At 32.1% G+C, this 15,565-nt stretch overlaps 1 protein-coding gene across 9 annotated transcripts in view; it reads right to left on the bottom strand.

Annotated features, from left to right (window-relative positions):
• Positions 1-15,565, bottom strand: part of Slob (Slowpoke binding protein) — a 244,998-nt gene that overhangs the window by 28,781 nt on the left and 200,652 nt on the right. For 2 of the 9 annotated variants that reach the window (XM_072537937.1, XM_072537938.1), the window contains exon 8: positions 11,106-11,177. The exons of the other annotated variants lie outside the window; for them this stretch is intronic. In XM_072537937.1, coding sequence (XP_072394038.1) covers positions 11,138-11,177 — 40 coding nt within the window. In that variant the 3' untranslated portion in view covers positions 11,106-11,137. The remainder of the gene's footprint in view (positions 1-11,105; positions 11,178-15,565) is intronic. 9 annotated transcript variants of the gene reach the window in all.

The following is a 15,565-nucleotide window of genomic DNA, read 5'->3' as shown; positions in this document are numbered from 1 at the left end:
CGCTAAAGTTCGTGGAACCGAAGATACTTAGGTCATCGAGGTGACCCTCACATACCGCCCTATCATCATGGTGACGGTTCTGTTCAGGAGAATTAAAGAAATAAACTGCCACATTCCAAATCTATTTGACAGAAAAAGGTCTGTCGGGTCCGCTAGTGATATTATATTTATATTGTATTAAGCCACAATTATTAATTGTAATATAAATTACATTTTAATTAACTTATCTTTGACGTTGGTTGTACAACTGGTTCCTACAAAAACTGATACGACTCTTAGTAAGATTTGATCTTTTTGAGCAGTGTATTTGATTGGTCTGACAATATAATATATTTATTATGACAGACAAATAATAAAATAAACGAAATTGATAACATATGTTAATTCATAAATTGTAATAATTATTAAGGTCTAAATTTTGATATTATTTTCAATAAAAAAATATGTATGTTGTTATTATTTTTATTATTATTAAGGAATAAAACAAACGACTTAACTCAACAATATATTAAAGCAAGAATTGTAACCAAATTAAAAGATCTCTTGGAAGAAAGCGAGGGTATGAAAGACCAAAATTATATTATATGTAGGTATGTAAAAATAATTAATTAATATTTTGTAATATCTTCATCTGCATTGATAACAGCTTGTAGTCTTCAGTCCATCTGCGTGAAAGGAACTATGAAATTGTCTTCTTCAGAGAGCTCTTCCCAAACCTGTTGTATACCGTGCCACAGCTCTTCAGCATTTTGAGGTATAAAATTATGCCGATACAACCGTTTTATTATAATCCCCACACATTCTCGATTGGGTTTAAATCTGGACTGTAGCTGGGCCATGGTACGGTTTCGATGTTGTTATTCTGGACCACTGGTTTATTATATTTGCAGTGTGAATAGGACAGTTATCTTGTTGGAGAATAAAATTATTTTCTGAATACCACTGTTCTACACTGCGAAACAGGTTTTCTAAAATATTGAGATAAGTCTGCCCAACAAGCCTTCCATTAATAAGCAATACTATTCCCATTCCACTAGATGAAATCCACCCCCATACATTGGCGCTAAAATGACCAGCTGGATAATATTTATCAACATATAGAGGATTTAATCCATTATTATCTGGTCTATACACCCAAATTTTGCCCTTTTTGGAAGACTTAAAAATTTTCTCATATGTAAATATTACCCTGTTCCAAAAATTTTGATTTTGTAGCTGATGGTTTAAAGCAAATATAACTCTTGATTGCTTCTGTTGTGGTATAAGAGCTTGTTTTTTTGCTGAAGTTTGGTACCTAAGATGCGATGCTTTAATTATGCGCCAAGTTGTTGTCTTTATTTCCAGAATCTGTGACATAATTTTTGCAATTTTCGCATCTTCAAAAGGATTCTCTTCTAATCTCTCCAAAAGCGTATGAGCAATAGATATTTTTGGTCTTCCAGAACATTGCTTTCTTTCGAGAGTTTCTTGTTCTCTCCATCTTTTATTAATATTAAAAATTGTTGTTCTGCTTACGTTAAAATGGTTCGCTATAGCAGATAGTGACCAACCATCTAATTTCGTTATATTTCTTGCTTGTAGTTTTTCCCTAGAATGTGGAGCCATTTTTTGAGGTTGAACAGAATAAGTTATCTGACAAATTTTAAGATTTGGCAGTGACAGTTAAAGCGTATTTTGTAGAAAATTGAGCTGTGTATTTTAAAGGATAAGTACTTATTATTTACATATTTAACCCTTAACTGGTGACCATGCGTCTTACAGACTCCGCACGTTTTTATTAACGCGTCTGCGTTTTTCGCCAGAAATACGTAACAACCGGTAATTCGATGTACCTTGCTAGCTATTAGAGTATATTCGAACGTGTTAATGAGAGGTACTTCGCTCGTCCCGTTTTCGAAATATTTACGTCGCGGAGTCTACTAGACGTAAGGTCACCATTAGTGTTATTTTAATAGGACAAGTTCTCGTAAAGCTGTAAAAGTATTAGACGATGATTTTGAAGAAGTGTGCACAAAATGTTATAATGAGGCCAACAATGACATTCGTGATGATGATGTAGAAGAATGATATTATATAGAAAGTAAACAAGAACTAAGTAAAAACGAACAGCAACAAGACTCAGAAATGATATCTAGCGAAGATGAAACAGAGTGTGTCAATTCCAGCAATTATTACTATAGAAAGAATAGGTATAAGTGGAGTAAAAAGGAGCCAACTAGAAACGTCCGTACGCCTGCTCACAATATTTTTGTACTCCCATCAATCCGTTCAAAAGTAGAAAAGTCAACAAGTCCTGTTTATTATTTTAATAAATTGTTTTCACCAGATATGTATACTCTTGTTGTCAAGAGAACTAACGAAAAACTCGCAACCTTTCGGCCAAAATATCAACAATATAAAAAAGACAAATCTGAGTTGGCTGATACTGATGAAATAGAATTGAGAGCTTTCTTGGAACTGCTTCTTTATACTTCTACTTATAACTCAAATCATGAGAATGTACGGAGTCTGTTTGCTATGAACAGGAAATGACTATCTATATTTAGAGCAGTTATGTCGCAGAAACGTTTCCTGACCCTAATGGCCGCCTTACGGTTTGAGGATGCCTCGGACCGAGAACAAAGAGCAAGGGATAATTCAGCTGCTGCTATCCAAGAATTCTTTGACTTATTTGTAAGCAATTCAAAAGATGCATATACTGTTGAGAAAAATGTGTGTGTAGACGGAATGCTGGTAGGCTTCAGAGGCAGATGTCGTTTTAAAATGTATATTCCCAGCAAACCCTGTAAATATGGTATAAAAATCTTATGTATGACTGATGCACGAACTGGATATTTACATAATGCTTACATTTATGCTGGGAAAGGTTCAAAAGGATTAAGCCTCACAATTCAAGAAAGGAGAATGAGCATACCTACTCAAGCAGTTATAAGATTAGTCAAACATCTTTACAATACTAATAGAAATGTAACTGGCGACAACTGGTTTAGTTCAGTTAATTTAGTACATCATCTACAACATAAATTCACTTACGTGGGCACAATACGAAGAAATAAAAAAAAATATCCTCCACAGTTCCTTCCGTGACCAAATCATAATAAAGGCGACACTTCGTATGGATTTACCAAAGACCTAACACTTCTATCCCGTAAAACTAAGAAAAATAAAGCTGTGATATTAATTTCTTCCGTGCATCATTACATAGAAGTAGATGCAGATAATGGACTACCAGAAATAAATTCTTTTTACAACTTGAACAAAGGGGCTGTAAACACGATGGATAAAAAGTGTGTAAAATATTCCTGTCGCCGGAGAATACGTAGATGGCCCATTGCTATTTTTTGTAAAGGAGTAGACGTATGTGAAGTAAATTCATACATTATGTTTACTTCGATTCTCACATTTGCATAGAAGATATGAAATGCCAACATTACAAAGGCAGCTAAAAGAACTGATCGGAATTATCCTTGATATTCCCGAAAATAAGGCTACCGAAGAAGAAAAGCTTGAAATAGAAAAATGCTACATCTGTCCTAGGGATGGCGGTTTTTGGCAAAAACACCGGTTTTCGGTTATACCGGTTTTTTTTTGCTTACGGTTTAACCTGGCGGTTATAACCGGCCAAAAAAACCGGTTTTTCCAAAAACCGGTTTTCGGTTCTTTTAATCCAGTAGGTTACAAAGTTACATTTACAATGCACTTTAGTTTGCGATACTTCTCCAAAATAATACCTAACCTAATCCTAATCACCGTAAAAACCTAATAACCGGTTTTTACTTTAAAAATAAAAAACCGGTTATAGCCGGGACAAAAAAACAACCGACAAAACCGGTTATTGCGACGTAAAAAAACCGGTTTTCGGTTAAAACCGGCAGGTTTTTCCCATCCCTAATCTGTCCATCCAAATTAAAAAGAACGACTGCATATGTATGCACAACGTGTTAAAAACCCATATGTTTGCAATGTTCTCGAAAAATTTGTTTAAATTGTACCAGGGTAGAATAGATTTTTAATGTTTTTTGTGATTTGCATGTTTTGTGCAGAATTGCAATTATGTTGTTTATAACAATTTTTTATGTAAAATGTACCTATTTTTAAACATACATAATATATTAAATTTGTTTGTATATGTTTAATTTTTTTGGAACTTTAGACTTAACTTGAGACTATAAAAACATGTTTCCATTTTTTCCGTTTTTTTATAAGTCCTACAGTTTGATTTTTTTCTTATTCACTAAATAAAAATCACATTAGAATATTGTTTTATTACTAAAAACTGTTTTATTGCATTTTTTAGGTGCCAGCTTGACAAAAACAGCTTTTTTTAGGTAGTAGTCTGTCAGACTCATGGTCACCATTTATGTAATTAAAAATAGGGTCACCAGTTAAGAATTAAGAGTCTTATCAGTTTTTTTAGGAACCAGCTGTACATTTCGCATTTCGGTAAAACCGATATTGACGATGTTATCGATATGCTTTTTGGGATCAATTTCTCACATTTATTTTTAGTTTATATATATATATATATATATTTTTTAATGTGTTTTATTTTTTAAAATTTTTATATTTTTGAAGTAGTAGCTGCATTCTTGTAAAAAAATTTTTAAAGTTTTGTAAAACAGAATGCCATGAAATTAAATAAATGGAGTGGAAGCTTTCTTTATCTTTAAACATAAATCGTGTTCTCCAATTTGTATTAAAAGAAACTCGGAACTTTTCCAAATTCCTAAACGTCTCACATAAATCTAAGGAGTGATTACGAAAGATTTTGTGCGATATATAATTTTATGGAGTAGCACTAGACTTACTAGGTTATTGTGTAATAAATATAAAACTTAAAAAAACAATTTTGGTTTTATTTCTTTTGTTTTTTATGTTATTGTTGCTAACTGTCTTATAAGATCTCCTTAACTTAGCTATGAGTATTATATGCAATGTATTCTAACGTTATAAAAGAAAATAATAGTGCCAGTACTTTAGTCACCAATTATTATTCCTAATTCAGTTGGTCCATTGTTTACTAGTCCAACAGTTATTCTATTAGCTTGTTTCAAAGGTTATTCAATTCTCTATTCAGTGCAATAAACATTAACCTATTATTTATACAAGCGGGTTAAAAATAAAGAAGTATGTATATAATTTATTTAATATGATATACATTTTACTGATGTCAGTAAGCAAAAAAATCTAACAATAAAACACTAAAAACTTTTGTTTTCAATACTACCACAAAATTTATTGTAAATTATTATCACTACAGCTGTTTCGGCCAGAGTGCCTTTCTCAAGTGATCTATTTTTGGTATGTGTTTACACTTTATAGTTTTTAACGGAATAAGTTGAGGAGCAGAGAACTCTTTGTCTCAAGTTAGTCATTCAGTTGTCTATTATTGAAAGCCCTTTTATGTTTTGCTATACGTTTGATAAAAGTTCTACCAGTTTGTCCGAAGTTTGTATACACCGCTGTGTAATTGCTTTTTCTTTTGACTCTTATTGGTCTTAATATATTTGCCTAAGTTATTGTTTGTTCTAAACTGGTGTTATTCCTTTCTTTTTTATAAATTTGAATATTTTTGTTGATATCTTGTCTGTATATGTAATCCAGCAGAAGGTACTGGGTTTTTGCTCTTGTAGTGGTAATACTAATTTAAGGGCTTTCTTATGTAGTTTTTGTTTTAAAATTTTATTTATTGTGTGTTCGTTGTACCCATCGTTTACTGATATTTGCTTAATTATATTCAGTTCTATGTCGATGTGATTTTTGACATGAGAACTTCTATTAACCTATGTTACATGCTATAGTAGGCAGCCAATTTATGTTGTGTAGGATGGGATGATGAATTATGCATAGTCGTGTCAGTATGGGTAAATTTATGAAATACGGAGAACTCATGTTTGTTTTTAAGTCTGATAATTTTTAAATCTAGAAAATTTATGGATTAATTCTGTTAAGTTTCCATTGTAAATTCAATATAACTGTGAAGTGAATTAATATAAGATAATAATTGATCAAGTTGTCTGTTAGTTCCTGTAAAACATATACATCGTCTACGTATCTCCACCAATTCAAAAAATGTTTGAATACGGGATGTTTTGGAATGTTTGTTTCTAGATGGTTTATAAAAATATATGATAGCAATGGGCTTAAAGGATTATTCATTACAAAGCGAACCAAACAATCATTTCAATTTTCGTTTCATTTCTTTTCAGTTTTCAGTGTTTTATTGTTAGATAAAATGAATTTTCATCAAGTAACGGTCGAATCCATGACATAAACCAAAAACTGTTTATTTGACAAACAAAAATTGCTTTTAGCTTAATTTAAATGTTTAAAGTGCCACTCATCTGATTTTTGACGGTCATTAAACTGTCTACAATCTTCTTGGACATTGTGAACTATTTCTGGAATTATATTACGAACTTCCAATCTAATTCAATCTTGTCAAGTTTGTAGTAGATGATGTAAACTTTTGATTTTATCTAGAGCCTATAAAAAATCAAGTGGTGTAAGATCTGGAGATTTTGAGGGCTCTTCTATCGTTCCTCGTCTACCACTTTGCAAACAGAAAGTTCAGAGGTGCACCGTCTTGATTAAAGCATGGTTCCATATGGTAAATTACGATAATTTTTATTTAGAAAAATGTCTGAACTAGTATTTTGTACAAAATTAAGATATGTTTGCTCCGTAACCACCTTATTAAAGAAAAAAAGACCTATAATACTATCCTCGACTGTCTATTTACGTTTGACATACGTTTACTTTAGAAGTGTGTGCTTCAGTTATGCAATCAGAATTTTCTTTACTGCAAATTTGAAGATTTACCGATTCACGGTTCCATATAAACAGAAGGTTGATTAATCAGAAAAAAGGATTTGATGAATGAAGCCGGGTTTCCGATTACATAAATCTTGCATTACGTCCTTAAACTGCATTGGCTCTGCAACTGTATCATCCTCATTGATTTGCTGGATATTATGAATTTTATAAGGATAGTATTTCCCCTTACATATATACATAAACCAGACCTTTTGTATACCCTTCAAATCGCGTTGAAGATCAATTAACCACATCTTTTAAAGTCTTTTTGCTACAAAATATGCCCTAAAAGCAGTTTGTGAGATCCGATAATATGGTCAGCAAGCGAGTAGAAAAATTAGTTTTAGATGAAGATTTTATTCTGGTTCCGACTGTTAAAGTTGTTCAATTGAATTAAACGCTTTGTTAAATATATAAAAAAACTAGAGCAAGATAAGCCAAATCTAGACTAAGTAGTAGAATGTATTTCTAGACTGGAAAAACATTTTCTAACAAACACCGTGACCTTCCAAGTCTCACTACAAAGCAGGAAGACCAAAAAATCTAAAAATTTCAAAAGAAAATAAACCACACTTCTGTAAACCCAATATATTTGGCAGCCGATATAATAGATCCTCGTTGTAATTGTGTTCATTTGACCAATGAGGAGCAACTTCTTGGTACTAAGTTTATTGATAATATGACTAACTCAAAACACCCAGATCAGTCACTAAGTTTATTGATAAATTGGCGTATTACAAATCTAAAGGATGATTTTTTGAAAAACCATACATTTTAACATCCATTAATGCGTTAGATCCCAAGATATGGTATATATACGAACAACATAAAGAATTGTGGTTTAAAGAAAAGTGTTTTGAAATTGAACAAGATCTACAAAAACAAGAACGACGTATTGAATTTACACAAAAAGATAAAAAGGTTGCTGGTACACAAATTAAAAGATCATACACCCTTGTCCACCAAGAAGGTAAGCTAATCATAGAGATATCGATAAACTAAAAAAATGGGAAGGGCATATTAAAGAACTATTTAGTGATTAACGGCAAGTAAATGATATACAAAATTATATTATAGGTCCCACAGCAAAAATGGAAGAGTTATAAAATGAAATAAAAATAGCTAAAAATAGAAAAGGTACAAAACGAGATCAAATACTAACAAAAATACTTTAAATAGAGGAAAAACTCACTTCTTAGCCTATACGAAACAGGGTAAATGCCAACACTGGTTTAACTCTCTATTTGTGATGCTTCCAAAAAAGTAAATGCTAAAAAGTACTCGTTTTAAAAATCTTTCTTAAGGTAATTCAGTCCAGAATTTCTCTAGAAGTAAAGAAGAAATTTCCATCAATACGCAAGTTTTCGAAATATTCTTAAAACGAGAGGGGCATTATTCAGCATGCAAGTAATAATTCCGAGGTGTAGAGATCTCAAACATCCTGTGTTTTGCTCTATAGACTTTGAGAAAGTATGTAACAAGGTTAGATATGGAAAATGAATGGGAACTCTTGAACAAGTATGAATAGATGACAATAATTTAAGAATTATTATAATCTATATTATCATCAGCAATCAAATGTCAGAAGTACTAGTCTAGATACTATTGAACCAATTGAAATTCTGCGTAGACCTGTATAACATAGTCTTTTTTCTTTATACATAGCATATTTAAAAAAGGAATTTATTTGGTGCGGCCTGGCAGGTACGTATCAGTGATCTGAAGTTTAACGCTCTGGCTAATTCATCACAGAAACCTGAAGTTTGTTTACCCAAATGTATTTGAGGAGTCATCTGGGACAATATTGACTACGTAATTGACGTGTTCGACATCGCCTTAATTGCTTCATAATTTAAATAAGTTCCCATAAAAATTTGAAGGCCTGGCGCTTTAAGGTCCATTGTCAAATCCAAAGTGTAGTTAGGTAGATATTGGATTCGTTGCGAGTAAGAAACTGGTACGACGGTTTGAACGGAGAAGCATCGTTCTCGTAGAGAGTTTCGAAGACAGGCAAATTTTCGCTAAATTCACTGACTTTTAGTTAGAAGAAGGTAATTTGAGCTCGAAATGCTATGTGGCAGTCTTTGTATAGTAAAGTAATCATTTTATTGTTGGAAGTTGTTTTTTAAACGTTGTAAATTAACGTTATTAATACAATCAAATAAATCATTAATACAATAGGATTTGCTCTCATTTCAATTAAAAAGGTTTATTAATAAATACGTATGTAATAATTAATAAATAATTATTTCATAAAGAAGTCTTATGTATCAGCTAATTGTCATATTTTAGTTTTGACGTGACAACGTCTTAAATTAGGTTGTGGCTCGGAGTCACTCATGAAAAAGTGTAACGCCCGCTCACGTCTGTTACGATGAGTCACCGAACGAGAGAAAGGCCCGCCGGACCGGCGAATGCCTTGCGTCTCTCTCCCACTCAAACATGATCGGTCCGCTGCGCGCGCAGCACTAGATAATTAGGCGCGTTGAATCGGAATAGAAATTAGTTAAGTTTAAGTTTACATGTACAATGTTTTAGTAAACAAAATATATTTCTATAGTTAAAATTTGTGCAATTCTTATTTTCATTCAATTCCTTGTTCCTATTGTGCAATTTAATAATATTCATATCAATAAATATTCTACCGAGAAAAAGACGTTGTCACGTAAAATCTTCGCCCGTAAAACCGACTTTACAGGCAACCGATTTTTTCTTTTAAATAAATATAATTAAAATTTGATAATTAATTAATAATTCAGAAAACTTAAGTAGTTTCATTTTGACATATGACAGTTGGTACATCCTTTCTGTTATTTGGTTCATAACATAGTTTTAAAGTCTGTTTTGTTAAAAGGTTAAATGTATCATTTGTTGATAAATTTAGATATTTTTATTTGTAATATGTGAAAATATATACATTAGGTGAAATAAAAATAAATATGTAATTTTTCTCTTTAAACTAGTAGTTTAAAATTACTTTTTTTAAAAAGACATTCACGCTTAAAACTTTTTAGGAAAGAAAAAAAGCCTTTCCAATCAGCAAAAGGATTGTTTTAAACAGCGTAATAATTTTAATAACGTAATAATAACTTTTAATAGTTTATGAAGATTATTGTGTAGTGCTGCCCAGGATATCTCTGTAAGTATTTTTTCGTAGTTAGTCTTCCCAGTTTTTTCCAAATAAAGGAATTATTATCCACAATCTACTCTCCAATCAAAACGCGAGTAGCCGTTCGCAAACGTTTCAATTTATTTGCTTCTTCAGTCCCCACTTTCAACCCCCCAATAAGCAAATTAATAATTGGTACACCTATATGCGATATATTTGACAGCTAATATATTATATCCGGTTTTAATGGTGCTCATTTCACCAATGAGGAGCAACTTTGTGGTACTGAATGTATTGATAATATGGTTAACTCAAAATAACCAGATGACTTAGTAAGTTTTATGGTAAAATTGGCGTATTATAGATATAAAGAAGGATTTTGTAAAAAACCATACGTTCGTAAAGTCCATCAATACGTTAAAGCCAACATTTGATGGAAAGAAATAGTTTGAATTGTTAAAATTTTGGAAATGCCTTTGTGTAGCGGGGCTACCGAAAAAAGTTTTATTATAATATAGTTTCATGCACTTTTCAAAACCTACTGACAGCTGGTTTACTGACTGAGCTGGTAAAGTTACTTTTATAGCTTATAATTTAAAACTATTGGACCAGGACTAGGTATCAGCGATGTCCAAGAGAGCCAAGGATAAAGAAGAGAACCCGTCAACATTGTAGCAGAGTCTTGAAAAAATATAGGCGGTGAGAATGGTACTGCAATCTAACGATGGTGATGAGTCCGAGTCTCAACATAATTTTTCTTTTATTAAGTTTGTTTAAGTTTTAATTTTGTTTTGTATTCGTTTGAGAAAATGAAAATATTTAGATATTTTATTTGACCCCAAAGATGGAACATAAATTGCTATATTTTGGTTTATTTAATATTCAATAAAGTCTTAGATCTTGTGTTAGTTTTGGTACTTGTGGTAAACTGTTTTCAGAAAATTCTCATTATCGAGTATATTCTCAATTTTTTTATTCGGAGAATTTTCTATCACTCGTTATACTAAATATTTAATACATTATGTATTTTTAAAATATTTTTATACTGTTTTCATTTAAATACTTGATTATTGCTAAAATAATTTTAATACTTCATACATCTGAAATTAAATTATACGAAACGTTAAATTTATATCACCTACTCAACAAGCAATTAGCACATTTTACATATTATTCTTACCAGTATCGCAGTGCTCATGCCAACTTCGGGTTTCATGCAAACCACGGTTCTAAATCATCTGCAAAGTGTCGACTGCATGCACAATATGTATTCTAATTCTTTTTTGTCTTAATAGCGTGCTTCTTATTCTAGGTCAGAGCCGGACTGGGTTACTGCATTTCATGTTATATAAAGGCTTTACATATTCAAAACTGACTTAAAAATAGCTGAATAAAAGAAAATTTAAACAAAAAGATACATCAATCTTACTTGCAAAAAATATTTTTTAACTCTTGAAGTTAAAAAATAAAATACTAGTTTACGAAAAAAATATATCGAAAACAATAAAATAAAAATTGGAACAGTAGAGACAAGTTCTTGAAGAAAAATAAGTAAAACTTAGTAGGACAAAAACAGTGTAACTAGAACGTTCCTTTAAAGATAGAGTTACTAATAAAAATAAGAGGATAATTTTGGATCATGTCATGAATAGCGAAAAATAACAAATAAAAAAAAGAAGGATAAGAAGGAAGCATGTGGTGTATTATGTGGTGGAACTGAGAATGCTTAGATAGGTAAGTGGAGTGACAATCAAGGGTGGAGTGACAATCAAGGATAAATAAAAATTAGTTTCTAAGGGAAAGTCTAGGAATGGCAACAGTTTAGACAGCATCAGTTAATGCAACGTCCAAAAAAAAATGATTGAGTTAAACATTCCTAGAAGGGTCCTAGAATAATGAAAAAGACCTAATGAAAAATGTCCACGCAGAATTTGATATACGAAAGAAGCCTACACCGCATATGGATATAAAAGTCATGGTGACTTCGCTCGCTAAATAAATTTGTGGAAAAATATCTTATTTGCGACATGTATTGAGAAAAGAAAATACAACTGAAAGTTAGGCGAAAGGTTCAAAAGGCATATACAAAAAATAAGCTTTTCGATTAAAAAAAACTCAGGATTGAATCCAAATACGAAAAGTGACAGCCATCTAGCCAGCTTTCAATTTATGATTGATATAGTTCTTAACAAAGCAATTTTTTATGTAGAGTTTTTTGTCCAAATTTATTTCAAAAATTTACCTTAAGATAGCAACTCTTCGACCATTTATTTAACTCTATCTCTCTCTCTCTCTCTCTCTCTCTCTCTCTCTCTCTCTCTCTTGATAAACGACTTTGCACAGACATAAAGGATATACTTAAACATATAGATCTTGATAATCGAAAAGAATTTAATAAAAATGCAAAAACGCATTCCGAAAAGTGTTTGAACTATATTGAATATCCGGGAGCGAACTATTTTGAAAAAAAATTAAAGGAGTGTAGATAGAAAAAAACCTGATATTAGGCAGATTATTACAACAAAAACAATTTTTGAGGGTTAGGGCATGTCGTAAGAGTGGAGGACGAAAGATTGGTAGAAGACTTCTTGCAGAGAGCAAAAGAGGAGCACCACGAAAAAAAGTGGCTTGAAGTTTGTGAAGAAAACTTTAAAAACTAAAAACTAGAAATAAGTAACTGGAGAACTGCCATGGACAGAGTAAAGGATTGAGAGAGTAAAGTAGTAAAATCAGTTAAAAATCTATAAGCCATAGGTCTAGAAGCTTTGGTTGTAATATATACATATATGTATATATATATATATATATATATATATATATATATATATATATATATATATATATATATATAAGAAAAAGTAGTCTAAAATTTTTTGACTAGTTTGGAAAAAATATGTAAATACTTTTTTCTTTTTGGATGTGGTAGTCAATAAAAAATAGAGCTTTGCTAAGGCGTACTATTTATTCTGAATCCAAGCTTTCGGTGGTTTTTTGCCACCTTTATCAAGGTCTACAAAGAAAATTATTATGTTGTAACAATTTGAATGATGCAATAAAAAACTTACCCGAATGTAAGATTAGTGGCATAAACAACAACGTTAAATAACATGATATGTAATGCAACTACAACTACCTTAAAAATTTTAAAAGACACTTGATACATACGTTAAAAATACAGAAAGAGAAAAAGTGGGAGGACAATTATTATTATTATTTTTTGTATTTTCTTCAAACTATTTAAACAATAATTGTCCTCCCACTTTCTGCTCGTGAAATGTGACTGAAATCAAGTTTGTAACGACGACTGTTTTAACATGTCGTCTTTCATTTTGTTTTTTAAAATTTTTAACGTGTGTATTAATTGTCTATGTGTCTTTAAACAGTAACATTTTTAAGCTAGTTGTAATTATATAATTATATATATATATATATATATATATATATATATATATATATATATATATATATATTGGTTTTAGTTTGAAGACGTTTCGGCAAGGTCGCACTTACCATTGTCAAGTCAGGTAGTAACGCTTCTGCTGGTGCTTGAACAATAGACACATACAATAAACCTGAATCAAACTACGATGGTAGCTAACATTGAAATAAAACAAAACGGGAAATCAGAGAATCAATTGAAATCGAAAAAAATCCCAATAGTCGAAACAAAGCTCAAAGGCTTCCACCGACATGAAAAATAGTATTAAAGAAAAAGTCAAAAATACATCGGACCACAAGACCGACTAGTAGTACCCCGCCTACCTAGCCACAGATAGGACCAATAATAAGAAGCTATGCCAAGGACCGTTTGAGATAAGCGCGCCTCGATCAACTATATAAGTAACCGCTGTCGTACGGCCGTAGCGTCCTGCTGGTTTTCTGGAGTCTCTGGACGCTCTACAACCGCCGCTCTCGAAGAGGATCCTAAGTTTCGAGAGTCCATCTTCGTTTTCGTTTAGATAATCGGGATTCCGGCCTCTACGTGTGAGAAGCTTCGCCGAGCCTCTGTGGTATGTGAGGGGACACCAGCAATCAAAATTCTCTAACAGTTCAAGCTTTCTTACAGACAGTATTCTTACAATGACTTAATATGTGTGTTATAATTCTGATGCATGGTTTATGTCTCAAGTTAAACAGAGATCTCGGCCTTCTCACTTCGTGTAGCCGCGTTCCCTCTCCTCGTGAGAGGCACAAGAATGCTGGCCGTGTCGACTCTTCTTACTGCCCATCGCTTCGTGTCACTGCCTTTCGCTAACAGTAATTCGATAGTTACTATTTGCATAAGGTTTCTGGTGACGAAGCGCTATCGCAGCTCGACCCCGATCGGAAAAGCAATTGCACGCCGGTTTTCGTGCTCTGTAGATTTAACTTCAAAACTGGATGAAGTCTTCTTATATTCGACGATATCAGGTTATTGGTTAAATAATAAAACTCAAAGTAGCGTGGTAGCATACCAGGCCAACAAGGCCTAGCGGGGCTAGTAGTATACGACGACTGGATCTCGATCGGAAGATGTGCTGCTCTTTTATACACTTAGTGTTTGAGAAATTGCAGCAATCTTCCGCCGAGAGGCCAATGATAGCGTAGTTAATAACGAGCGCTGTGATTGGCCGGCAAAAGTAACAATCTTTGTCGTGATTTGTTCTCTTGGAGACACCGCATCGCCCAGGAGAGTCAACTTATTTCAAGTATCAGCAGGAAGCGTTACTACCTTACTTGACAATAGCAAGTGCGATCTTACCGAAACGTCGTCAAAATAATGATTTTTAGTAAAACCAAAATTATTTAACGCGGAGTCAAACCCGGAAAACCACAGAAAGCACAAGTAGCTCCCGCAGAAATTTCAAGTGTAACATCTATATATAATATATATAGTCTGTCCCAAACCCTTCTTTCAGTGCGTCACTAATTTTGACGTCATATAGTATTTTACGAATGTCGAGAATTATTGCATGACATTTAAGTTAAATCTGACAGTTGCAGGATCGTAATCGGTTAAATGTGAAAAGGTTATTTTTTTTAAATATAAAATAAAAACTTTAACAATTCAAAATTGTTTTTAATATTAAAGGTAAAATTTTTAATTTACATATTAAAGGTTTCGTCCTGTATATAAATTTTTATTGCGCATTATATAGAAACGGCAGTTTGTCATAATTCCTATTCTATACATTCCAAATAAAGTGCTTTATTAGCTAAGATTTACCATATTCAATAATTTAAACGTATAATCAAGTTTCATCATGGTTGTTGAAATACGTATATGTGTCACTTTTAAACATTCTACTAAAGAGTGTTTAGTCCAACTTTAATTTGGTATTTTTGGTATACTCGGTTCGCTATCTCCAGTCCGAACTATCTAGTGAATTTAGTAATTATTTTTTTGCGAAGGTAGTTACTTTTTGACAGACTCGAAGTGACTGGAAATTACTATACAACCAAGTACACATATTTATAGCCAATATTAATAGTAAACAAATTAAATAGTATATAAAATAGAACTTTACAAATTACCGACAATCAATATTTATTTATCTGCACCATGTAATAAATAGTTATGTTCGACTATAACAACTAAAATATATTTTTTAAATATATACTACCCAAAATGTTATGGGTTTAGTATGCACTTCCACTATT

This window comes from Diabrotica undecimpunctata, chromosome 7 (genome assembly GCF_040954645.1).
Source record: "Diabrotica undecimpunctata isolate CICGRU chromosome 7, icDiaUnde3, whole genome shotgun sequence".
Taxonomy (NCBI): domain Eukaryota; kingdom Metazoa; phylum Arthropoda; class Insecta; order Coleoptera; family Chrysomelidae; genus Diabrotica; species Diabrotica undecimpunctata.
Note: the sequence above shows the minus strand (reverse complement) of the source record. Positions and strands in the feature narration are given on the sequence as shown.